We start from the raw sequence: 27,845 nt of genomic DNA, 5'->3' as shown, positions 1-27,845 counted from the left end.
ACCAAAAGAATGGACTCATATCATTACACTGGGATATTATTAAATGTGAACTTTTTACCTCTATCTCGGGATTGATATTTGGCTATATGGTTTGAATGCAAACTGTTACTTGGTACTGAATGGAAATATTGCAGTTGAGAATGCGTTCAGTAATAAATAATTGCATTGTGGATTGTGAATTAAACCCCTTTATTAAGTCAAAACTACACTAAGGATGTCAAAGTCTAAGATTAAATTATATTAAGGGCGTCTAAAGTGACTGCTCATTGCTCTGTCTCTTGCTATCCAACCCTTCAATCTATAGCAATAAAGTATCCCCGATAATGTTTTTTTAAAATCATTTTATGCAACAATGTGTGGGATAATCGAGAAGTGATTCTATTTGCAGCGTGAATGACTGTAGTTACACTACTAAGGACCAGAGTGAATAGAAACACTTCACATCACACAAGTCTCTCTCTCTCTATTTCTCGAATGGCTGTTGATTCTGTTACCCTAAGACAGCCATTTGAAAATTAGTTGTAAAATAAGTTGACTTGCTTGATAATGAAGGAGTGACATGCAAAATTCAGATCAGCTTTTGAAAAACAGGAGCTAGTGAATCAGAACCGATAGGGCGATCAGCAAATCTATCCCCCTGCACCCAAATCATTGCAGGTAACTGTAATAGCGACAGACTGTGCAACATACTATGGTATCAGAAATGCAGCTATCAAGACTTAACGCTATGCTACATGGAAACGGATCACAAACTGGGGATTTCTCGATCCATCGGTAGCCTGGCTATGAGAAGGCAAGTTTGACAATGGAAATCATCAAAAATTAAACTGTACGGTACGCAGCTGTTATCAGTAATAAAGGAGTCTTCAATTTGAATGTAATTCACACCTCTGTGAGAAAGGTCAAGGAAATACAACGGGTTCAAGGCAATTCCACCTATTTATTTATTATGCGATTCCCACTTATAGCAATATGATGTGGGTATGGGGTTATTAAAATCTCTCTCTAGGACTTCATGAAGTACGAAATAAATGGTCTTAATTATCTAGAATCATATTTAATTGACATTTGGGTCAATTTATTATTTTGAGCTCCCATTATATCATGAAGTGAGCACTGAATTTACCTAAGATCATTCTTTCGATGTGATATCACGTAAAATGCATTCTTTTTTTTTTGTAAGAGCGCTGCTGATTAAGTTAATGTTTAAATGTTTAAATCCCATTTTTGTCCATACCTATTCACGCTAATCTGCCCCGCAGAATATTTGGCAGCAACCCAGCTAACTGCTGTCAGGGAGCCTCGAAAACCCAATGTTATTTACAGGAAGCATCTGAGGGCTCTGTGCAGTAAATCAAAGATCTGTTTCATCATTACTGACTGCTTGGCTGCAAGCCAACTTCAAACTCTTCACATTGTGAATGAAGCCCATTCATAAACAAATCTACCCAGCAACAATACTGGAGTCAATTTTATTTTTTTTCAGTTGTGGAACTATGCGAACTGTTCCCATCTCTCAGAAAAGGAAGTACTTCCAACGTCTAGACACGCTGTTAGTAGCAACAGTCCACTGGAGGATCTGTCAGCACATCATAACATTGCTATAGATATGCAGATAGATAGGTAGACAGACAGACAAACATATATACAGACCGACAGACAGAGAGGGCATCAGAGAGAGGACACATTCTGAAATAGATAAATATGCTGATTTGTATGGATGGAGGGACAGATGCAGCGATGTTGGAATAAATGGATCGTTGGATGTCTGAATGTTTTGTTTAAAGGGCCGATGAACGGATTGATTGATGGATGTATGGATTGATAGATGGGAGAATGAATGACGGATGGAGAGATGGAAAGATGGGCCTGAAAGGTGCTGTTTTACATTCTCATCTTTCTGATTGACTACTCCTAAGACGAACCCGCCCCTTTATTCCATTTGTATCAATCTGAAGACTTCAATCCTTCCTGATTTTCTGGATCACTTTAATCCACAGGTTATCCGAAGCTAACGAGCTGAATTCACAAAGAGAAACCTGAGGTATCCCTGTGGTACTGATATTCCATCTCTGCTGATGGCGAATTTTCGTCTCAAAGGGAGAATATGACTGGGTTGAGAAAGGACGATTGTAATATTTCTGAACATGTGGTCCTTTCACGCACAACAAATCACTCACCCGAATTACTTCAATCACAGCAGAAATATAGCAAACCATTAGATACATTTTTCCACTTCCCTATATAAATACTTGTTCCTCTGTGAGACTGGTACAATCCCACATAGAAGGAGCATAAACTGTAACTTTATTTACCGCCTTATATTCATTGTAAGTCATTGCCACAGTGAAATATATTCTGTGGTTTTTGCACACTGTGGTCACAAATTCAAATGTCCTGAACTCCCTGAAACACACTCCCCAGAGGCTCTCCATTCAGTCCATTCATGTACTGAATGAATTATTCCCGAATTGCACGTGTGAGTTCAGTACTTCAGTGAGATGTTCTGAGGTTAATGGTAAAGGGTCACTGTGATAAGAACATAAGAAATAAGGGCAGGATTAGGCCATTCGGCCCCTCCAGCCTCTCAACCATTCAATAAGTTCATGGCTGATCTGATTGTGACCTCAACTTCACTTTCCTGTCTGCCTCCCATATCACTTGACTCCCTTGTCAATCACAAATATGAGAACATAAGAAACATGAGCAGATGGATACATATGGTTAGAGCAGACATGGTGCAACAGCCGGACAGAGCTGCGTCTGAGACGTTGCTGAATATGGTGATTCAAATCACAATATTGAGCATGATTATAAGGCCAGTGCTCTATAGCATGAGGTTAATGCAGAATCCTGCTTCACACCCGGTTGCACTTCTGTGTTAGACTTCTTTGGTGTTGGGGAAAACTGCTGTCAGGAGATAAAGCCTCCAATAACATGCCAGTATGTCAGTATTCTGTAATCACTTCTCCACACACATTTCTGCTCCGATTTTATACCTTGACACTCTTTCCGAATGTTCCAAGGCCCTGCAAAATGAATTATTAATATCGAGGTGCAATTGGTGACGTTTTTTAGGGGAATGGCGCCGAGTTGATCGATTCCCGATTGACCCCTCCCCCTGGTATAAGAGTCTCTCTCCCATAATCGAGCATTATTAATCTGGTTTGTGCATAGTTCCCATACCCCCTCAATTCCCCACTAACAGGAGTAACAAACTGTCTCTGTGCCAACTAACAGAAACAGATAGACAGAGAGACATTTCCGAATTAATAGATATTTCCCTCTTATATGGTGGGTTGGAGGGAGGGGGTGCTGTTAATCGAGTGGCATATTAAAAAAAATGATATTTCTCAATATGTCTGTCCTTCATCGTGTTTCCCAAGCATTAGATGTTCCTCAATTCATTGTTTGTTCCAATCTATTGATACATCCACAACCATCAACTTTCTGAAACAATCGATAACTTGCAACCGATTGATGACTCTCGATGTATCAATTATTCCAAAGCCTTTCACCACTCTCAATTGATTGATGTTTCTCAATCTATCAATTGTTTAACAATTCACATTCCACTGAAGTTTCTGATGTAGAAAATGACCGACTTTGAGCACACAGCCTTTGGATTATTGTGAAGTTGTGGGTTACCTATTAAATGGTTGAAAGATACAGTACAATTCCCCGAATGGCAGAAATATTCTGGTGCTGGATTTAAGGTCATACCCACAGTCAGTTCCTGCACTACCGGCCATACTGTACATTATGGGGGAAAATCTGACAGGCCCGGACTCTGTCTGATTGAACACTGTATCTAATATTGGAAGTTGAACTGTTGAATTCCTGGAATTCCATTTACCTATTCCTCCCTGCCCTATATTTTAATTAGCAATAACCCTGGCTCGGTTGCTAGCACTCTCCCTGCTCTGTATTCCAAGATCAAACAAATTTATATGTCCCCTTTGGTTACGTTGTGGTTCACCTTGAATCTGTTTCCTCTGGATACTGACCCTTCTGTCACTGAAAATGTTTTCAGTTCATTCATTCTATCAAAACGCTTCATGATTTTGAACGCCTCTATGAAATCACCTTTTAATCTTCTCTGTTCTCAGCAGAACAATCTCGGTTCCTTCACTCTCTCCACGTAATTGAAATCTTTCATCCCTGGTACCATTTTGGAAAATCTTTTCCAGACATTCTCCAACTTCCCGAAGTCCTTCGATGCCAGAACTGGGCACAATACTCCCGCTGAGGCCTACTGGAGTTTTGTAAAAGTTTATCATAAGCATTATTTTTCAACTCGAGTAATCTATGGCCTAGTGCAATTAGAACTGAGACAAGGGTTCATGTAATATAAACAGATACATGGCGCGGTTTAATTATTACTGAGTCAGAATCTGGTGCAGTATAAATTGACACATTGTGCAATGCAGTAATAAATGGGACAGTATCTAGTGTAATAGAAAAAAAGCCGTAGTCGTGTGCAGTAATAATTGAGACGATGTCGAGTGTAATATAGACAGAGACATGACATACCGTAATAGAAACAGCGAAATCGTCTAGTGTCTTTCACATCCCTTCCTTTCCCTTCACTAATCTCCTTGGACAGTTCACAAATTCCTTGTGTATGTCATCCTCTAACATGCCTGTGGTCTCCACTTTAAATACTTCAATTAGTCTTACACCAACAGATAGCAATGAGATTACTGTTATCACAGGAATCTGTTCGGAAATAAAGTCACTCTGATTGCAAGATTTCTGGAGTAATACACTGATTTAAATCCTCCGACCTAACACCAATCTATATCCCCATCTGGGTTCCAGATTTTCATTTGATTGTCTAATATTGAAAACATATATAATTTAATCCTTTTGAACCTGATTCAACACATCCTGTCCAGACTTTGAGATCATTGTTCCTTTATAGTCTGTTATTCTGCATGTTGACAGGATTAACCTCTAAACTGTCCTACCTCTTCGGCCAGTGCATTTATTTTTAAATGCCCGACTCGAATCGAACACGACACATGTATTCTAGTTTGGTCAGGTAGCAAGGCTTTAGACCAGTGATCGAGTACAGGTGTCAGTTGTTGATGTCGAGTCATAGAGTAATACAGCACAGAATAAGGCCCTTCAGCCCTTCGTGTCTGTGCCGGCCATCAAGCACCTATCGATTCGAATCCAATTTCCAATCCAGTGCTCATCTAGATACTTCTTAAATGTTGAGAGGGTTCCTGCCTCTACCACCCCTTCAGGCAGTGTGTTCCAGATTCCAACCATCCTCTGGGTGAAAACCTTTTTCTTCAAATCCCCTCTAATCCTCCTGCCCCTAACCTTAAATCTGTGCCCACTGGTTATTCACCCCTCCGCTAAGGGAAAAAGTTTCTTCCTATCTATCCGATCAATGCCCCTCATAATTTGTTGTACTTAACTAAGGGGTAATTGAATAAAAGAAATGGCAGCCAGTGTAGTGTCTTGCTCCTCCTGCAGAATGTTCGAGGTGAGGGAAACCTCCGGTGGCCCTGCCGACTTCACCTGCTGGAAGTGCATCCGTCTCCAGCTCCTATCAGACCGTGTTAGGGAATTGGAGCTGGAGCTGGATGAACTGAGGATCATTCGGGAAGCTGAGGGGTTGATAGATAGAAGCTACACGGAGGTCGTTACTCCACAAATCAAAGGCAGCTGGGTAACAGTTAGAGGTGGGAAGAGGTCAGTGCAGGGATCTCCTGTGGTCGTTCCCCTCAACAACAAGTATACAGTTTTAGATACTGTTGGGGGGGACGGCCTATCGGGGGCAGGCTGCAGTGACCGGGCCTCTGGCACGGGGTCCTGCACTGTGGCTCAGAAGGGAAGGAGGGAGAATGGGAGAGCACTAGTCATCGGGGACTCGATGGTGAGGAGTACGGACAGGCGGTTCTGTGGGCGCGGGCGAGACGCACGGATGGTTTGTTGCCTCCCTGGTGCCAGGGTCCGTGATGTTTGTGATCGCGTCTTCAGGATCCTTAAAGGGGAGGGGGAGCAGCCAGAGGTCGTGGTGCACATTGGCACCAACGACGTAGGAAGGAAGGGTGGCACAGATGTTAGAAGTGAGTTTAGGGAGTTAGGCTGGAAGCTGAAAGCTCGGACGGACAGAGTTGTTATCTCTGGTTTGTTGCCGGCGCCACGTGATAGTGAGGCTAGGAATAGGGAGAGAGCACAGCAGAACACGTGGCTGCAGGAATGGTGTAGGAGGGAGGGCTTCCAGTTCTTGGATAATTGGACTGCATTCTGGGGAAGATGGGACCTGTTCAAACAGGACGGGCTTCATCTGAACCAGAGGGGCACCAATATCCTGGGAGGGAGGTTTGCTAGTACTGTTCGGGAGGGTTTAAACTAGTTTGGGAGGGGGATGGGAACCGGACTTGTAATCCAGGGACCAGTGGGTCCACTCAGAAAGACAAAGAGTGTAGTGAGGTATTGGGGAAGGTAGCACTGTCACAGAGGACAGATGGGCACGGAGAAGGGTTAAAGTGCGTATACTTCAACGCAAGAAGCATCAGGAATAAGGTGAGTGAATTGAAGGCGTGGATGGGCACTTGGGACTACGATGTTGTGGCCATCACTGAAACGTGGATAGGTGAGGGGGAGGAATGGTTTTTGGAGGTACCTGGTTATAGATGTTTTCATAAGATTAGGAATGGTGGTAAAAGAGGTGGGGGGGTGGCATTGTTAGTTAGAAATAGTGTAACAACTGCTGAAAGAATTTTCGAGGAGGATCTGCCGACTGAGGCACTGTGGGTTGAGGTCAGGAACAGGAAAGGAGCAGTCACCTTGATGGGAGTTTTCTATAGGCCCCCCAATAGCAGCAGGGAGGTGGAAGAGCAGATTGGGAAACAGATTTTGGAAAGGAGCAGAAGTCACAGGGTAGTAATTATGGGGGATTTCAACTTCCCAAATATTGATTGGCAACTCTTTAGATCGAATAGTTTGGATGGGGTAGTGTTTGTGCAGTATGTCCAGGAAGCTTTTCTGACTCAGTATGTAGACTGCCCGACCAGAGGGGAGGCAATATTGGATTTGGTACTAGGTAATGAACCAGGGCAAGTGCTAGAGCTGTTGGTGGGCGAGCACTTTGGAGATAGTGATCACAATTCTGTAGCATTCACTGTGGTAATGGAGAGGGATAGGTATGTGCAACAGGGCAAGGTTTACAATTGGGGGAAGGGTAGATATGATGCTGTCAGGCAGGAACTGAGGAGCATAAGTTGGGAGCATATGCTGGCAGGGAAGGGCACGGTCGAAATGTGGAACTTTTTCAAGGAGCAGATAGTAGGGGCCATTGATAAGCATGTCCCTGTCAGACAGGGAAGGGATGGTCATGTGAGGGAACCGTGGTTGACAAGAGAGGTTGAGAGTCTTGTTAGGAAGAAGAAGGATGCGTATATAAAGTTGAGGAAAAAGGGCACAGGCATAGCTCTGGAGGGATACAAGATGGCCAGGAAGGATCTGAAGAAAGGGATTAGGAGAGCTAAGAGAGGGCATGAAAAATGCTTGGCGGGTAGGATAAAAGAAAACCCCAAGGCCTTTTACGCGTATGTCAGAAATATGAGGATGACTAGGGGGACCATAGGTCCGGTCAAGGACAATAGCGGGAGACTGTGTGTTGAGCCGGAAGAGATAAGTGAGGTTTTGAATGAGTACTTCTCTTCGGTATTTACGAATGAGAAGGGGTGTATTACTGAAGAGGACGGTGTGAAACAGACTGGTAAGCTCGAGGAAGTGCTCGTTAGGAGGGAAGATGTGTTGGGGTTTTTGAATAACTTGAAGATAGACAAGTCTCCCGGGCCTGACGGGGTATATCCAAGGATGTTATGGGAAGCAAGGGATGAAATTGCAGAGCCGCTGGCAATGATCTTTTCATCTTCTCTGCTGACGGGGGTGGTACCAGGTGATTGGAGGGTGGCAAATGTTGTGCCCCTGTTCAAGAAAGGGAATAGGAACAACCCTGGGAATTACAGGCCAGTTAGTCTTACTTCGGTGGTAGGCAAGTTGATGGAAAAGGTGCTGAGGGATAGGATTTCTGAGCATCTGGAAAGACACTGCTTGATTCGGGACAGTCAGCACGGTTTTGTGAGGGGTAGGTCTTGCCTCACAAGCCTGATTGAATTCTTTGAGCAGGTGACCAAGCAAGTGGATGAGGGTAAACCAGTGGATGTGGTGTACATGGATTTTAGTAAGGCATTTGATAAGGTCCCCCATGGTAGACTTATGGAGAAAGTCAGGAGGCATGGGATAGTGGGGAATGTGGCCAGTTGGATTAAGAATTGGCTAACTGATAGAAGGCAGAGAGTGGTCTTAGATGGTAAATACTCAGCCTGGAGCCCAGTTACCAGTGGCGTGCCGCAGGGATCAGTTCTGGGTCCTCTCCTGTTTGTGATTTTTATTAACGACTTGGATGAGGAAGTCGAAGGGTGGGTCAGTAAATTTGCAGATGATACAAAGGTTGGTGGAGTTGTGGATACCGAGGAGGGCTATTGTCGTCTGCAAAGGGACTTGGATAGGTTGCAGTGCTGGGCTGAAAAGTGGCAGATGGAGTTTAACCCTGAAAAGTGTGAGGTCGTCCATTTTGGAAGGACAAACATGAATGCAAAATACTGGGTTAACGGTAGGGTTCTTGGGCATGTGGAGGAGCAGAGAGACCTTGGGGTCTATGTGCATAGATCATTGAAAGTTGCAACTCAAGTGGATAGGGCTGTGAAGAAGGCATATGGGGTGTTAGCGTTCATTAGCAGAGGGATTGAATTTAAGAGCCGTGAGGTGATGATGCAGCTGTACAGGACCTTGGTAAGGCCTCATTTGGAGTACTGTGTGCAGTTCTGGTCGCCTCATTTTAGGAAGGATGTGGAAGCCTTGGAGAGGGTGCAGAGGAGATTTACCAGGATGTTGCCTGGAATGGAGAATAAGTCTTACGAGGAAAGGCTGAACATTCTAGGCCTCTTCTCATTAGAACGGAGAAGGATGAGGGGTGACATGATAGAGGTTTATAAGATGATCAGGGGAATAGATAGGGTAGACAGTCAGAAACTTTTTCCCCGGGTGGAGCAAAGCGTTACAAGGGGTCATAAATTTAAGGTGAAGGGTGGGAGATATAAGGGGGATGTCAGGGGAAGGTTCTTTACCCAGAGAGTGGTCGAGGCATGGAATGCCTTGCCCGGGGAAGTTGTTGAGTCAGAAACTTTAGGGACTTTCAAAAGGCTTTTGGATAGGTATATGGATAAAGGAGAATGATGGGGTATAGATTAAATTGTCCTTGACAGAGGACAAAGGATCGGCACAACATTGTGGGCCGAAGGGCCTGTTCTGTGCTGTATGTTCTATGTTCTATGTTCTATGATCAGTATCAAGTTGCTGTGTCAGCAAACATTTTCTCGGAGCTGATCCGAACATAGAACTGCAACGTTTGGAGGATAAAGTTGATCAGGTGCTGGAAGAGCAGTTCAACCGCGGATGCATTCTTTGATCAATTTTTCTGTCTGTTTGAATTATGCAGTTTGTTTTCTCAGCCGGTCCTGGAAACAATTGGGTGACAGTTTGATACGAGGTTAATTTGGTTTCCTCTGGATGTGTGTTTGAAAATCTAACAGCGCGCTGCACATTGTGGCAGTGAAACCCCTATTAAACTGTTCACTTTGTGCCTTTGTATTGATTAATATACACATGAATCTATACACATGATTCAATATCCTTCTCCTGTTGTCTCTCTGAATCATTCACTGTACTCAATCTCACCTTTCATTATTTCCTTATGTATAACTCACTGTACTCAGTCTGACCTTTATCTCCCTCTATTAGTGTTTCTCTGTATCACTGTACTCAGTCACAACTTGTTCTATCTTCCTCTGTTGACGTAGCTCTCTATCACTGCACTCAGTAACATCTTTATTTATCTCCTTCTGTTGGTGTCTCTCTGTATCACTGTACTCTGTCTCACCTTTATCTATAACAAAAGCAAAATACTGCAGATACTGGAGATCTGAAATAAAAACAGAAAGTACTGAAATACTCAGCAGGTCTGGCAGTATCTGTGGAGAGAGAAGCAGAGTTTCAGTTCGGATGAAAGGTCACAGGCCGTAAACGTTAACTCTGCATCTCTGTCCACAGATGCTGCCTGACCTGCTGAGTATTTCCAGCATTTCCTGTTTTTATTTCACCTTTATCTATGTTCCTCATTTTGCAGTTCTCGCAAAGTGTGCAGACAGGCACAGGGCGAATCCATGGAGGGAGTTACTCAGCTGCACATCGCTGTTGATCAAATCTTTAACTATTGAGAACAGACAGACACTGAGCTGATGCACCTTGGGGTGCCTCATTCATTCATCTGCTCAGAAATTTGCCCAGCTCTTCAATCATTGAGATCTGACCAGGATAGGGCAGATCCACAGAGGGGAGCCTCACGAACCTCCACAGGCAAAAAGATCCAGCACGATGTAAAGAGACAGGGTCCAGTGTACCATAAAGAGAGTCGTGGTCTAGTGTGATATAAACATAGACTGAGTCCTGTGTAATATAAACAGTGACATGGTCTAGTCTAAAATAAACAGAGACAAGGTCTAATGTAATATAAACAGATACGTGGTGGAGTGTAGTTATAACTAAGACAGGGCCGAGTGTAATATAAACAGGGACATGGCCTCGTTCAGTACTTATTGAGGCACTGTCTAGTGTAAAATAAGCAAATATCGTGTCTATTACATAGAAATATAAGAAGTAGGAACAGGAGTAGGGCATGCAGCCCTTCCAGCCTGCTCTGCCATTCTTTTTGATCCTGGCTGATCATCCAACTCAATAACCTGTTCCCGTTTTCTCCCCAATATCCTTTGATCCCTTTCCTCCCAAGAGCTATATCCAACTCCTTCTTGAAAACATACAATGTTTTGGCCTCAACTGCTTTCTATGGTAGCGAATTCCACAGGCTCACCACTCTCTGGGTGAAGACATTTCTCCTCATCTCAGTCCTGAAAGGTTTTCCCCGTATCCTTAGACTATGACCCCTACTTCTGGACTCCCCGTCATCGGGAACATCCTGCCTGCATCTAGCCTGTCAAGTCCTGTTAGAAATTTATAGGTTTCTATGAGATCCCCCCTCACTCTTCTGAACTCCAGCGAATATAATCCTAACAGACTCAATCTCTTCTCATACGTCAGTCCCGCTATCCCAGGAATCAGTCTGGTAAACCTTCGCTGCACTCCCTCTTTAGCAAGAACATCCTTCCTCAGATAAGGAGCCCAAAACTGCGCACAATATTCCAGGGGTGGCCTCACCAAGGCCCTGTATAGTTGCAGCAAGACATCCCTGCTCCTGTACTCGACTCCTCTCGCTACGAAGGCCAACATAACATTTGACTTTTTTTTTTACCGCCTGTTGCACCTGCATGCTTACCTTCAGCGACTGGTGTACGAGAACACCCAGGTCTCGTTGCCTATTCCCCTTTCTCAGTTTATAGCCGTTCAGATAATAATCTGCCTTCCAGCTTTTGCTAACAAAGTGGATAACCTCACATTTATCCACATTATACTGCATCTGCCATGCATTTGTCCACTCGCTCAACTTGTCCAAATCACCCTGAAACCTCTCTGCATCCTCTTCACAACCCACCCTCCCACCCAGATTTGTGTCATCTGCAAATTTGGAGATATTACATTTAGTTCACTCATCTAAATCATTAATACATATTGTGAATAGCTGGGATCCCTGCGGTATCCCACTAGTCACTGCCTGCCATTCCGTAAAAGACCCAGTTATTCCTACTCTTTGTTTCCTGTCTGCCAACCAATTTTCTTTCCATCGCAAAACACTACCCCCAATCCCGTGCGCTTTAATTTTACACGGTAATCTCTTATGTGGGACTTTGTCGAAAGCCTTCTGTAAGTCCAAATCCATCACATCCACTGGCTCCCCCTCATCAATTCTACGAGTTACATCCTCGAAGTGTTCTAGTAGATTTGTCAAGCTATTTCCCAATAAAATTTCCCTTTCGTGAATCCATGCTGATTCTGCCCGATTCTACCACTGTTCTCCAAGTGCTCTGCTATAAAATCTTTGATAATGGACTCTAGAATTTTCCCCACTACCGACGTCAGGCTGACTGGTCCATAATTCCCTGTTTTAATTTCTCTACCTCCTTTTTAAATAGTGGGGTTACATTAGCTACCCTCCAATCTGTAGGAACTGTTCCAGAGTCTATCGAATCTTGTAAGATGACCACCAATGCATCCATTATTTCTAGGGCCACTTCCTTACGTACTCTGGGATGTAGATTATCAGGCCCAGGGGATTTATCGGCCTTCAATCCCATCAGTTTCCCCAACACCATTTCTCTACTAATACTGATTTTCTTCAGTTCCTCTCTCTCACTGAGCCCTGTGTTTCCCAACATTTTTGGTATGATATTTGTCTCCTCCTTTGTGAAGAGAGAGTCAAAGTAATCATTTTGTTTGTCAGCCTATTATTTGCTCCCCATTATAAATTTCCCTGTATCTGACCGTAAGGGGACTACATTGGTCTTCTCCAATCTTTTTCTCTTCACATATCTATAGAAACCTTTACAGTCAGTTTTTATGTTTCCTGCAAGCTTACTCTCGTACTCTATTTTCCCCTTCTTAATTAATCCCTTGGTCCTCCTTTGCCGAATTCTAAACTGCTCCCAATCCTCAGGTCTGTTATTTTTCCTGGCGAATTTGTATGCCTCTTCCTTGGATCTAATGTTATCTCTAATTTCCCTTGTAAGCCATGGTTTGGCTACCTTTCCCGTTTTACTTTTGCGCCAGACAGGAATAAACAATTGTTGCAGTTCATCCATGCGCTCTTTGAATGTTTGCCATTGCCAATCCACCGTCATCCCTTTAAGTAACGTTTCCCAATCCATCAGAGCCAACTCGCACCTCCTACCTGTGCCCCCGCGTTTTAGATTCCCCGACCAGTGGGAACAATTTCTCAGCTTCTACCTTATCAAACCCTTTCAGAATCCTATGTTTCAATTAGATCGCTTCTCATTCTTCTAAACTCCAGAGAATATAGGCCAAATTTACTCAGCAATTTACTCTCCGTGCCACAAATCTTCTGTAAATATCTCGGAGCTTCCCTGAGTTACTGGATGCACCATTCAGAATTTAGGGAGTGTAGGTTGTCGAGTAACTGCAGTTCAGTATTGTGCTCTGACCTTCCCGAAACATTAATTCAGACAGATCCTGAATCTCTGCCACCTGTTCCTGTAACACAAATATAGAATGTTCCAAAATTCAGGCAGTAAACATAATCCTCGAAACATACACTGACCATTTAACTATAGATTCACCGGGCAGCAAGAGCATTATTATCAATAAGGAATATAGGAAGTAAGTTGTGTCAGGTTTAGAGTTTCACAGAAAATAAAAGAATGTTCAAAATATGTTGACCTTTCCAGTCTGATATTAAAGTGTAAACTCAGTTCAGGACTGGCTTCACTTAACAGGAAACTGAGGGGTGATTCCCAGGGATACGATTGGCTGGTCTGTCAGAACTGATGATAGTTGGGCTCCAATCAATGACAACTGTAGAAAATTATTTTCACTGATCTTTTCTCTTTCACTTTCTAACTTTCTTGGTGTACGTGTCTCTGTCTCGGTGTCTGTCTGTTCCTGTCATTCGCTCTGCCACTCTTTTCGGTGTTCCGTGAAATTGCAGAGTTTAGAAAATCTAACTTATCTCAGAATCTCATTTGAACGAGTTCCCCACACAAAGTAAAGAAAAGAACTGTGTTTCATTGGTGTTCCATTCTTCCTAACAGTTAAGATACGAACCGCAGCTCAGAGACAAGTTTAAAATGGCACCAATTACATTTAAAATATCCCACCATTATTGCTGGTATTCGTATTATACACTTTAATTCAGAAAGCCAAAGGTGTCTACTATCTACAAGATGCGCTGCAGCAACACACCACGGCTCCTCAGACAGCAATTTCAAACCCGCAACCTCTTCCACGTGGAAGGACAGGTTCAGCAGACACATGGGAACACCAGCAATTGCAAGTTCCTCTCCAAGCCACACACCAGCCTGACTTGAAACTATATCGCCGTTCCTTCACTATCGCTGGATCACTATCAGTATTCACTCCTACAAAATTAAAAGTCTAATCAGATGAATTGTGGAATTATTAATGTGAAGTCCAACTAATTTATGTAAATTAATATACAATATGCTAGTGACATGGGCCTGCGAGAAAACTGAGACAAAAAAAATCTCAGAATTAATGGAAAATAGCATCGGTAGCTACAGTAAAACAATAAAATGACTGCAGTTACAGCAATCATACAAATAAAACAATGACAACTCTAATATTCTAGCATAATAATAGGTCAGCATGATCATGCAGCAGTTTCGCTGATGAATTGTGGATCCAAATATTTCACAGACCTTAAATTAAAACAAGAAATGCTGGAAATACTCAGCAGGTCTGACAGCATCTGTGCAGGGAGAAGCAGAGTTAACGTTTCAGGTCAGTGACCGTTCTTCAGATGAATTTTTGCAATTATTAATGTGAAGTCCAAATAATTTATGCAATTAACACCGCACAAGGTGGTGCATTGACAGCAAGGGTAAATTACAGGTATTATGGCATGGTTGACTCAGGCAGTGAACTTTTGGAGTCAGTCTTTTCATTAATCTAATGTCACTGTACAGTCTGATGAATAAGGTAACAATTCTTCTTTTCAAAATGGCACTTCACTGTGTCATAAACAGACAGACATGCAAAGAATTTTATCGATTGTTTTGTGACCGGATGATGCTTATTTGCTGATGATAAATTGGAATTATCTGGAAAGTACCTGGACTCCCAATCCCTTTGTTTCTCCACAAGTGTCAGATTGACAAAACGTTTTGTCAGACAATGAAAATAATATTTCCTGCATTGAAACTGCGACTACACCTGAAAAGTATTTCCTTGGCTGTAAGGCACCACTGGACGTACTGAGGCCGGGAAAGGCAAAACATATATAAAAGCGTCCCCCTTTCTATTATGAAAATTTATTGTCCTCCTATTTCCACGGGCACCAGTAGAGTTTCTTTGGTTCAATCGTCTTTGATTAATGAGCGGTCACCACCTCCTGTGATGTTATGGTTTTGGACTCAGATCTACTCAGAGAATCTCCGCTCAATAGGCACCGCAGTCTGTTTTTTGTATTCTTTCATCTGATGTGGGAGTCTGTGGCAAGGCCAACATTGGCTGCCCATCCCTAATTCTACTTGAGAAGTTTGCGGTGCGCCACTTCATGAACTGCTGTAGCCGTGTGATATAGGTATACCCACAATGCTGTTAGGGAGGGAGTACTAGGTTTCTGACTGAGCAAAACTGAAGGAACGGTGATATGGTTCCAAGTCAGGATGGTGTGTGGCCTTTGAGAGGAACCTGCAGGTAGTGTTTTTCCGATACATCGGTTGCCCTTGTTCTTCTAGTGGGTCGAGGTCGCTGGTCTGGAAGGTGCTGTAGAAGGAGCCTTTGTGAGTTGATGTAGTGCACCTTGTAGATGAGACACACTGCTGTCACTGCGCATTTGTAATGGAGGGAGTGAATTTTGAAGGTGGGGGATGGATTGCCAATCAAGCTGGCTGCTTTGTCCTTGTAGCATCAAACTTCTTGAGTGTTGTTGGAGCTACACTTCCCCAGGCAAGCGAACAGTATTTCATCACACTGCTGACTTGTTCCTCATAGATGATGGAAAGGTTTTGGGGAGTAAGGATGTGAGTTTCTGGCAACAGAGCTCCCAGCCTCTGACCTGCTCGAGCTGCCACTATATTTATATGGCAGGTCCACTTCAGTTTCTGGAACATGGAAACCCCAGGTTGTTGATGGTGGGGAATTCAGTGTAGGCAATGCATTTGAACCTCAAGCGGATGTGATTAGATACTCTTTTGTTGGGGATGGTCATTACTTGTAAATTACATAGTGTGAAGTTTACTTGCACTTATCAGTCCAAGCCTGAATGTTGTCCAGCTCTTGCGGGCATGGACTGCTTCAGTATCTGAGAAGTTTCGAATTGTACAGACCACTGTGCAATCACCAGAAAACATTCATACTCTGACCTAATAATGGATGGATGGTCATTGATGAAGTAGCTAAAGATTGTTGGGCCGAAAGCACTACCCTGAGGAACTCCTGCAGCAATGTCTTAGGGGTTAGATGATTACCCTTCAACAACAGCCACCATCTTTCTTTATGCTAGGTATGACTCCAACCAGTGGAGAGTATTTCCCCGATTCACATGGACTTCAATTTTGCGAGGGCTCCTTGATGCCATACACGGTCAAATGCAGCCTTGAGGTCAAAGGCAGCCATTCTCACTTGACGTCTGGAAGTCATCTGTTTGTCCACGTTTAAACCAAGGCTGTAATGAGGTCTGTAACTGAGTGTCCCAAACTGAGCATCGGTGAGCAGGTTATTGCTGAGTAACTGCCACATGATAGCATTGTCAATGATACCTTCCTCAGATTGCTGATGATCGTGATTGGACTGATGGGGCGGTATTTGGCTGGTTTGGATTTGTTGTAACTTCACGAGGTTGGCGCCTCATTTTTATGTCTGTCGCGACCATCAACCCAGGCAGCTCCCGCTGGAAGAAGGTTGGGTTTTGCTTAACTCAGTAAATGACTGGGCCATGGAGGGCTGCGGTTCCGACAAGTCACAGCTGCTGGGAAAGGTCCCCTATCTGTGGCACGGGCCACGCTGCACTCTGGGGGACCAGACAACACATGAACGCATCTACAATTGCTTTTTATATACTCGCACTCAACATCACACCACGGTAAAATCAATAGAGAATTTACAGTTGATTTCGGGAGCGAGTATATTGTTCGCTAAATTTGGCAAACACGCAGTTACTCGAAACCACCACAAGGCCGCGCGCCTGTCTGGTGGAGAGTTTCCACATTGATGTCGGATTTAAAGAACAATCAGAAATTGCCGTTTGTGTTTATTTCGTACCATAAATCCACAGTGACCAGAGAGCATAGGGATATCACGTTACATATAAAGTTAGAAAACAAGGGAAGGAAATATGAACATTCTTTTAAGGGAGTCAGTAAGGAGAAAGATAAATAAGGTTTGAAACAAGGCTGTAAAAGTCTCTGATTCCAGACGTGCTGAACATTTAGGAAAGAAATAGACAAAGATTAAATCTTCCTGAACCATTTAATTGGTCACTACTCAGAGCAAGAAGAGAAATTCCTTCCCAGTGAAGGTTCAAGAGCTTTTCATTTTGTCTTGAGAAACAGCCAATCCCGGAGAGGCTTAGCGAATGACGTCTGGTGACAACATCCGATTAAAGTCCGATTGGTGAATGCCACCCATCAGTCTCATACTCTACGAGGAGAATGTAAAGCTCTCCCCTGTCCTCCCTCTCCTCACCATTGAGAGTCTGGGACTCAGCAGCAAGTCCTAGTCTGGAAATCGGACCCTGATTGAACCACTTTTTGTCCATCTTCACCGTCATGAACAGAAACCTCCACAAAAATCTGTTTACAGTTGGTGTTCTGGCGCTGTTGATGTTGGGTGAGTTTATTTATCTGATCAGACAGCTTGTTTCACCAATTTCGTAATATCTTATGGTTGTTGAGTGCTTTTGCTTTGTTCACAGCCGTTCAGGGTGAGGATCAGAGCTCACACCCTGAGCAGGTGGTGTCTCGGGAAGGGGAACGGGTTGAACTGGATTGCCGGCTCTCCATTGCTGCTGGGTATACAGTAGGCTGGTACAGACAAGCACTGACAGGGGCACCGACATTTATCGGCTCCATATACCAGGGGACTGAGACTACAGGACGCTACAGACTATCGTTGGACCCAGTTCAGAAGTCCAACACCATTTCTATAGATCGCACCGAGGCCCAGGACTCCGGTCTGTATTACTGTGCCATGGGGACACAGTGAGGCAAAGAGCAGATCCGGCTGCACAATATCTTGTTTAGTGCCGTGTCTCCGCTGCACCATTAACCTTTCCCCAAACCAAGCCCTTTGGAAGTGTTAGTGATATTCAGAAATGTTAATGGTCCGTGTTTTAAACTTCCCTCGGGATAAAGTTACATCATTCTATTGCTGTTACTACAGATACAGTTAACGAAACATAATTAACTTAGATACTATATATGTTTAGTTGCACAACATACAGAGTAAATAGATGAACAAACATTGAACAATGCCTCCCACACAAGATAGATAAATAAATAGCGCAAGAAAGAGGGAGGTAAATTAATATATAGATAGAGAGATAGATATAGATGGATAAGTAGATAGTTATACTGATTGATAGACCGACAGATAAGTAGGTAGATCCATAGATAGATATGTAGATTAGTCCATTTTGCCTGTATTAATTCTGTTTGCGTTTATCGTTATATGAATTATTGATCTTGCTTTAACAGCTGTTCCTTGTCACTTGGAGACATTCCAGATGTCAGTGCCTCAAGGAACCGAAGGACAAAGCATTTCACTTCATCACAACGCTACTTTCGCTACAGGTGATTCTATATTCTGGTACCGGCAGTTCGCCAATCAAGCTCCCCAGTATCTCCTCTCCACATACAGAGATGAGAGAGTTGAGGGAAGGTTTAAAATATCTGTGGACAGTGAGAAGGGCTCCACTACTCTTACGGTAAACACGACTCAGCTGTCAGACGCTGCGGTGTATTACAGTGCAGTGAGACACGGTGAAATAAATTAACGAGGAGCCTGTACAATAACTCACTGTGCATGGGAACTGAAGAGAGAACAAGTTCACAGGACCCACCACGTGTGTGACACAAGTAAAAGCCGAACTAATGTAATTAAAATGAGTAACAGCATTATCAGCGTCATTATTTTAACATAATGAAATAATACTTACCGTTTACTTGGAATTAAATTTATTTTTGTCACCATTTCATGCCTCATCGGGCTCGATCCAGGCAGTACATCTCTGCATATTATCTCGTGCTGTATCTGCTCTGGGATTGTTTGATGGGGCAGTGCAGAGGGAGCTTTAATCTGTACCTAACCCGTGCTGTACCTGCCCTGGGATTGTTTGAGGGGACTGTGTAGAGGGAGATTTTTTCTGTATCTTACCTATGTGTACCTACTCTGGGAGTGTGTGATTGGATAGTTCACAGGGAGCTTTGCTCTCTTAACACCTGATGTTGCCAACTCGGATTGTTTGATATGCAATGAAATTGATTAACATTGTCTATATAATATTTGATTCAACATACAGATTAAACCTCAACAGCAAAATATTAATCACCTTCGCTTCATGGAGTGAATGAGTGTTGCTTGATCTTCGTATTTGATGAGTTGAGAGGTCGAAAGACTTCTATTCCTAGCAAATTAGAAATCCAATCATATGAACTGAGGAATTATTAACGTGAAGTCCTTCTAATGTTTGCAAATGCGCGTGTAATGTGTTAGGGACGTGAGCACACCAGAAAACTAAGACAAGAAATCTCAGAATTAATATAAAATTGCAACGGTAGTAACTGCAAACCAATAAAATGACAGCAGTTACAGTGATGATAAAAATAAAACAGTGATAACTATAGAATTCTAGCATGATCAGAGTTCAACATGATCATGCAGCCGTTTGGCTAATAAATTGAGAATCCAAATTTTTCAGTCAGAATTTCATTTACCACCTGACGCCACTGGATGGCGCTCCAGCACCTCATTTTTGACTAAACGTTGCAGAGCCGTCAGTTTTCCTGGTTTCACAGGTGACAGCTGGAGATTACAGGCAATATTTCAGTGTGGTAACACCGCACACGGCGGGGTATTTACAGCGAGAGTAAATTACAGGTGTCACGGCACGGTTTACTGAGACAGTGAAGTGTTGCAATCAAAGTTTTTCATGAACCCAATGTCACTGTACAGTCTGACGAAGGATAACAATTTAAAAAAATATAAAATACTGCGGATGCTGGAAATCTGAAATAAAAACAAGAAATGCTGGAACCACTCAACAGGTCTGGCAGCATCTGTGGAAAGAGAAGCAGAGTTAACGTTTCGGGTCAGTGACCCTTCTTCGGAACGAAGGATAACAATTGTTCCGTTCGGAATGGTATTTCAATGTGTTATAAACAGACAAACAGGCAGACAATTGTATCAAAAACAAGAAATGCTGGAGTCACTCAGCAGGTCTGGCAGCATCTGTGGGAAGAGAAGCAGAGTTAACGTTTCGGGTCAGTGACCCTTCTTCGGAACATTGTATCGATTGCTTGTGATCGGATATTGTTTTATTATTGATGATCAATTGGAATTATCTGGAAAGTACCTGCATTTCCAAATCCCTTCACATCCACAAGGGTCAGATTGACAAAATGTTCTGTCAGAGATTTAAATATTCTCACCTCACTCTATGTAAATAATATTTCCTGCATTGGAACAGTGACTACACCGGAAATGTATTTCCTTAACTATAAGACGCTTTTGGACGACCTGAAGCCATGATAAATTAAAGTCTCTCCTTTTCTATTATATAAAGTAAAACTACTTCTTCCGTGTGTTATATCACTCTAGGGATTACATTTATGGTCCTCTTGCTTCCACGGGGATCTGTAGAGTTGCTTCTTTAGATTTCTTTGCTTCAATCCGTGTTTGGTGGATGTGCGGACCCCACCTCCTGTGATGTTCTGGATTCAGTCTCGAATCTGCTCAGAAGTTCTCTCCGCTCAGCAGGACACTGCAGTCTGTTTTTTTACTATTATTTCATGGGATATGAGAGTCTCTGACTAGGCCAACATTGGCTGTCCATCCCTAAGTGCCCCTGAGAAGATGGTGGTGAGCTGCCTTCTTGAACCGCTGCAGGCCATTGGGTGCCAGTACACCCACGGTGCTGTTAAGGACGTTGTTCCAGGCGTTTGATTCAGTGAGAGTGAAGGAACAGCAATGTAGATCCACGTCAGGATGATGTGTGGCTTGAAAGGGAACTTGTAGCTGATGGTGTTCCCATGCGTTTGCTGCCTTTGTCGATCTAGGTAGGTAGAGGTCACGGATTTGAAAAGTCCCGGTGAAGGAGGCGAGATGAGTTGCCGCAGTGCATCTTGCAGATGGTACACACTGCTGCCACTCTGCGCCAGTGGTGGAGGGAGGGGATGTTTAAGGTGGTGTATGGTGTGTTGATGAAGCGGGTTGCTTTGTCCTGGATGGTGTCAAGCTTCTTGAGTGTTGTTAGAGCCCCAGTCATTCAGGAATGTGGAGAGTATTCCATCACACTCCTGACATGTACCTTCGAATTGGTGGACAGGCTTTGGGAAGTCCAGAGGTGAGTTACTCGCCGCAGGATTCCGAGCCTCTGGCCTACTCTTGTCGCCACAGTATTTATATGTCCTGTCCAGATAAGTTTCCTGTTAATATTAACTCCCAGGATGTTGATGGTGGGGAATACAGCGATGGTCATGTCATTGAATGTGAAGAGGAGATGGTCAGATCCTCTCTTGTTGGGGATGGTCCTTGCCTGCACCTGGGTGGCGCGAATGTTATTTGACACTTAACAACCTAAGCCTGAATGCTGCCCAGATCTTGCTGCATGCAGGGGCAGAATACTTCATATCTGGAGGAGACTTGAATGATACAGAACAGTGCAATCATTAACGAACATCCCAACCTCTAACGTGATGATGGAGAGAAAATCATTGATGAAACAGCTGAAGATGGTTGGGCCTAGGACATTACCCTGACGAACTCCTGCAATGATTTCCTGGGGCTGTGCTGATTGACCTCAAACAACCACATCCATTTGTGCTAGGTTTGGCTACAACCAGTGCAGTATTTTCCCCTGGATTCCCATTGACTTCAGTTTTGCTAGAGTTCCTCGAAGCCACACTCAGTCAAATGCTGCCTTTATGTCAAAGGCAGTCACTCCCACCTCACCCCTGGAAGTCAGCTCCTTTGTCCACGTTTATACCCAGGCGGTAATGAAGTCTGGATGCAAGCTGCCCTGGCTGAACCTAAACTGAGCATCGGTGAGCTGGTTATTGCTGAGAAACTGCCTCTCGATATCGCTGCCAATGAAACCTTCCATTTCTTTGCTGATGTCTGAAAATGCACTGATGGGGCAGTAATTAGCCGGGCTGAATTGTCTTACTTTTGGTGGACAGGATATACCGGGAATCAACCCAGTAATTCTGCTTCCTTGTTTGTCACATCGATTCAGGCGTTGTAAATCATTCCCAGGGGTTGCCCTCTCCAGTGTACTAGACAGGCCCCAGGCTGTGGGATCATTTTTAGGCTTTGTGCTCCCTGTTGTGTCAGATGGACCCCAGACTCTTGGAATAATTCCCTGAATTTGCGCTCAATGGTATATTGTGTCAGATATTCACCAGTCTCTAGGAATCATTCCCAGGGTTTGTGCTCTCTCTTGTGTCTGTGTTATATCTAACCTGTGCTGTACCTGCCCTGGAGTGCTTGATGGGACTGTGTAGAAGGAGTTTTACTGTGTATCTAAACTGGGCTGTGCCTGCCCCGGGAGTGTTTAATGGCACAGTGTAGAGGAAGCTTTACTCGGTATCTAACCTCGGAAGAGTGGCAGGCAATCAGGGAGGTCGGACCCCCGGACGGCCCGCAGCCTGAACCTATGAATTGCCACTTGGCCAGGCCCAGGAGCCGACCGACGAGGAGATCCTCCACCTAGCCCATGCCCCGCTACACCGGGTGCCCAAAGATCAGGAGCGTGGGGCTGAAGTGCAACCAAAATCTGAGGAGCAGCCCCTTCAAATACTCAAACAGGGGCTGCAGCCTCGCACGCTCCATATATACATGGAACATGGACTCGTCCAGGCCACAGAAATTACAGACGGCCTGGGAGTCCATGAACCTACTTAAAAGCCTATTGCACAGCACTGCCCTGTGCAGCACTCTCCACCGCAAATCCCCGATGTAAAGGGGGAGGACCCTTGCGTAGAGAGACTTCCACTGGGGTTTCCCCTCGCTGCCAGATGGCAACACGGACCGCCAGCGTGCGTCTGGTTGGCTGGCGAGGGCGAGGGAAATGGACAGTGTGCAGCAGCAGCCCATATAGTAACCCCTCCGCCCCGATTGGAATGGCATGGAGAGCGTTTCCGAGAGGTGGCTCGGGTTGTGCAGTACTGGCTCCCGAGGAGGGTTTCGAGGCCTGGGTCTGATGAACAGTTCTGACCGAGTAGGTGTCAGCGTGGCCGGAAGTGCTCTGCGCTCCCGAGCCCACTTGTCACCCGCAGTGAGGGGCATCCCAGGTTCTTCGGCACTCCTCTGCCTTTCAGTCCATCCCCGGAGCCAACCACCCAGATAGCCAAGGCACTCTCCTCCGCCGGCAGGGGAGTGCCCTGACTGGAGGCGACCATGTTCCAGACTCTGAATAGGTCCCAGTTAAAGATAAGCAACACACGCAGAGAGGTGCAGCTAATGGTCTCTGCCGGGAGCTGCGTGTCATCTTGAAAGCAGGTACACTGGTGGAAAAAATAAATCACCAGCGCACACCATCTGGGAGGATGCTCGACATACAGGTATCTCTGCAGGGTGGAGAGTCGCAGCCTGGGTGTGGATGCACACCAGCGACTTGTTGCCCACCTTGATTGGGAGACTCAGGACTACGACAGAGACCCAGTGTTTCCTCTTGCCCCAGAAGAAATCGACGAGCTTCTTCCGGATCTTGGTGGCAAATGCAAGGGGCGGGGCCAAAGTGACCAACCGGTATCACAGCATGGAGGCGACCAGTTGATTAAGGACCAACTGGCACGGGCAGAGCCAATCCCGTCAACCTCCTGCGAAGCAGGCACGGGAATGACTCCATGCAGATGGAATACAATTGGCCGGACATGGGGCATCCCTGACGCACTTCACTCCCAAAGTGAAGGAGCGCCGTCAAGGGCCCGGTAACTTTGACCAGACACTCTGCGGCAGCGTATAAAAGTCAGACCCGGGTCACAAAATGTGAACGCCTTCTCCTGATCGAGGGAGAGAAAGGCAACCGACAGACCAGTCCTCTGGGAAAGATGGATCAGGTCCCGGACCAGGTGGATGTTGTCCTGGATGCACCGGCCCGGGACCGTGTATGACTGGTCAGGGTGGATCGTGTGGGCCAGCAAGGAGCACAGGCGGGTAGACATAGCCCGGGCAAAGATCATCTAACCCACACTGAGGAGGGAGACCGGACAGCAGTTTTGAAGCAAGCGGATATTGCCCCACTTCAGCAGCAGGACAATGACTGCCCTGTGCCATGAGAGGGGCATCTCCCCGGTCACCAGGCTTTCCCCCAGGAGCCGCATGTAATTGTCCCACAGGACGTCCCAGAACGCTCTGAGGAACTTCATGGTCCACCCGTCCAGCCCCGCGGATTTGTCCGTCAAGAGCTGGTGGAGGGTGTCGGTCAGCTCTGCCAATGTGAGTGGAGTCTCCAACCTTCGGAACCCTGCAGACTGACCTTCGGCAGGTCCTCCCACAAAACCCTGTGCACGTCCTCGACGGACAGACCCAGACAGAACATCACACCATAACAAGTATGGACCAGGATGCCCATTCGTTCCAGCTCCATGATGGAGGATCTGTTGTCGGCCAGCACCCCGTGATTTTACCAGCTAGTAGAAGAAGGGCGAGGCGCAGTCCAAATCTTCCAGGATCTGGATCTGTGACCTCACGTACGTGCCTTGGGACTGAATGAGCTGCAGGTCCCTCAATGCAACCTTCTTCTCTTTGAATGCCTGCCACTGGTCCAGGTCCACAAAGGCATGGCTGAGGCGCAACTCCAAGGTGAGCACATCCCTGTCTAGGCACCCGATCTCGGCTTCCCGCCTCTTGGTCGACCCCTTCGGGTACTCCTAACAGAAAACATGGATGTGAGTCTTTTCCACATCACCCAATGACTCAAGGAGAGGAAGCCCCCCTGCTTCCTTCTCCAGTCGGCCTGGAATCGATGGAACGAGTCATGGAATCGCTCGTCCTCCAGCAGCCAGTTGTTAAAGTGCCAGTTCACGTATCCCGCCCGCGTGCGGAGCGGAGTGTATTCCGCCCACACCAGGCGGTGATCCAAGCACGGCACCAGTCGCTTGGAGGCAGCTGAGACGAGGGAGACATCCACCTGTGAAAAGTAGAGGTGGTCGATTCGGGATCATCCTCCTCCAGATCTCCATGTGAAGGCGCTGGAGTCGGGATGGAGATTTCACCAGGCGTCCACCACGTTGAGGGAGCTGATCAGCGATGCCCTACCTCGAGGGTACAGTTAAAATCCCCTGCGAGGTTAATGCACTCACCCCTATTTTTGGAACTCTAGAGAGAGGACACTTCTTCGAAGAAGTGCTCTTGCAACGCCCTGGCTTTTGGCATGTACACGTTCACAAAGTGGATCGGCACACTACCCAGGTGAACAGCGAAGTGGAGCAAGCGGCCCAGCACGAGCTGCTTGACCCCCAAGAACTCCGGTTGAAAAGTTGGAGCCAACAAGATAGCCACCCCACTAGAAATAGGTGTAGGTGACTCATGTAGACCCCACCCTGCCACTCCAGGAGCCAGGTGGCTTCGGCTCCTGGAACGGTGTGGGTTTCCTGCAGAAAGCTCACTGCATATCTCCCTTCCCTGAGGACTGGGAGATTGTGAAATCTGTGGTGAGACTCCCTGATGCCGTTGATGTTGAGGCTGGCGATGGTTATCTTCATGTCAAAGGTACTTAAAAATCTACACCAACACCTCACTGCGACGAGGGAGCAGAAGTGCACCTGGCCTTCCACTCCCGCAGCAACCCTTTGAGGAACGCATTAAATCAGCACCTCTCAACCAGTTTCACACCCACGCCCTTCCACGCTTTCTTGAGGGCGGCACGGACGGACTGGATGATCAGCGCCAGAGTCGAACAATGGCCGAGGGCCAGCTGAACTTTATTATGGCAACCCCTGCATGCCACGAGGAAATCCCGGAGCTCTGCTTTGGGGAAAAGAGGAGACTCAGTAGGACGCAAGAGGGACTCCTCCACCTCACTGGCGATGGAATCAAGATCGTCCTCCGTGCCCCACACTGAGTATCCATCCTCCTTCGGTTCGTCACCGCCAGCGGCCGTTACACCCACAACACACTATGGGGCGGACGGCCCAGCCACGCCAGCTGGTCTCGCCTCTGTCAAGATCTCATCCCCAGGATCGATGGCAGAGGAGTCCTCTCTGGGTTCTAGGATGGAACTGGAGCCTACGGGCGCCAGCGGTTCAGGACCCCCCTTCACCTCCGTCCCCAGACCAATGGGTGGTCCAGGGGAGATGGAAATTCCCGACTCTGGAAATCCAGCTGGAGCCGAGACCAGAGGCGGAGAGAGGAGGCCAACTCGCGCCCTCTGAGCGCCCACAGGCCCAGCAGACAGGGAATTACACAAATTGGCATCTGGGTCTGGTACATCCGGTGGCAGTGTCAGGCTGTTGGGAGGGCGGACCCTCACAGGTCTCGCCCCCACCCAGGACACCTGACCCATCAGCCAAAGGAACGATTTCTCTCATGGGGTTCACAGGCTCCCCTACCAAGGGCGGGTCCCGCACCTCAGGAGTTAACAAGATTACAGGGGCATCTCCCCGCCACCCACAACATCCGTTCCGAGGAGCGGAGGGTTCGCGCCCAGGGCTCGAGGCCCTGCTCGTGCTGGTGGCAGGGGAAGCCTGAGGACCCACGCTCGGAGATGGACCCCGTGTTTCAGGGCCTTCTTCAGAGGCGGGACGTCTCCTCCTCTTACATCTGGAGGGGCGCAGAGGCTCAGAGACCTCCATGCCATCAGGGGCCTCTGCCTCCACACCCTACTGGTCACCTTGGGCCTGAGCGCAGCCCTGGGGCAGGTGGATACCCCGAGAGCGGGCCTTGGGCAGAGCAAGGACTCAGGTTGTGCCACGGTGTCCAGGGTACATGCCTCTTATGGTTTATTTTTCTTCTGCGTCTTCCTTCCACTTGGATGGGCACCCGCCCTCCCCGCTGGAGGCCGTGAAAACCACAGCCTCCAGAACAGAGGGAGTGGTGTCTGTTGAAGGTGTAGGGACAGTGGGAGGAGGTGCATTGGCGCCACCCTGGGCTGCCAAGTTGGAGTTAGCGGCCGGGAGGTTGGGGCAGTTCTTACAAATGTGCCACACCCCCTTGCAGACATAGCACTGCGTCCCGTCCGAGGTCCAGAAGATGCGATAGGCCATCCCCTGGAATGTTACATTGAAATGGCCATTTGTGACCTCCTCCCACGCCAGCTACATAAATAGCTAGCGGCGGAAGGAGGAGACATGCCAGAAGCCGTTTTCCCGAAGACCAAGCGGGACTGGGGTGATCCCCGCCCTCACCTCCCCAAGATGGGGCAGGTGGGGAGGAGGAGCTCATTCGGAATGAAGGACGGGAGATTTGAGAACCAGAGGGTCCAACGACAGGAAGGTCCCCCCCCCCCCTCCCCCCGCCGCACAGTGAGCCCCGTATTCAGGGCCACGGACACCGCGTGCTCGGTCTTCAAGAAGAACACAGCCTTCCCGTACATCTTTGAGGCAGCCACAAAGGCCGAGGGGCCGACAACCTCAGCCATTGCATTTACACAGGCTCCTGTAGACATATTGGGGTGGGGATAGCTCTTTAACCCATGGCTAGATGGAAGCAATTTAAAAGCTGACGGGGTCACGTAGATGGCGGCAGAGGCTGCAGCTGCTTTGGATGAGAGGGCCCCAGCACCGGTGCTGATGGGCTTTCCATGTGTTCAAGAGCCAAACCCACCCCAAATTGTAGACAAACAAACAAAAAACAAACAAACAAACAAATGTTTCCAAAAAATTATGTCAAAACAGCTAGTGGGCTTGGGGAGAAGCTGAGGGTATACTGGAAAAGAGGAAATTCAGCTGTGA

At 46.3% G+C, this 27,845-nt stretch overlaps 1 protein-coding gene and 1 gene segment (V, D, J or C); both read left to right on the top strand.

The window, feature by feature from the left end:
- The window catches only part of LOC137348552 (Ig heavy chain C region, secreted form-like), a 703,592-nt gene that overhangs the window by 15,367 nt on the left and 660,380 nt on the right, over positions 1-27,845 (top strand). Inside the window, 1 exon segment of the C gene segment in view lies at positions 5,568-5,585. Within this exon segment, the coding sequence occupies positions 5,568-5,585 (18 nt within the window).
- On the top strand, positions 17,382-18,727 carry LOC137348418 (uncharacterized). The gene is made up of 3 exons (XM_068013729.1): positions 17,382-17,562; positions 17,648-17,905; positions 18,429-18,727. The coding sequence occupies exons 1-3, from the start codon at positions 17,502-17,504 to the stop codon at positions 18,725-18,727; spliced, it is 618 nt and encodes a 205-aa protein (XP_067869830.1). The 5' UTR covers positions 17,382-17,501.

This window comes from Heterodontus francisci, chromosome 34 (assembly GCF_036365525.1).
Source record: "Heterodontus francisci isolate sHetFra1 chromosome 34, sHetFra1.hap1, whole genome shotgun sequence".
Classification (NCBI taxonomy): Eukaryota; Metazoa; Chordata; class Chondrichthyes; order Heterodontiformes; family Heterodontidae; genus Heterodontus; species Heterodontus francisci.
Note: the sequence above shows the minus strand (reverse complement) of the source record. Positions and strands in the feature narration are given on the sequence as shown.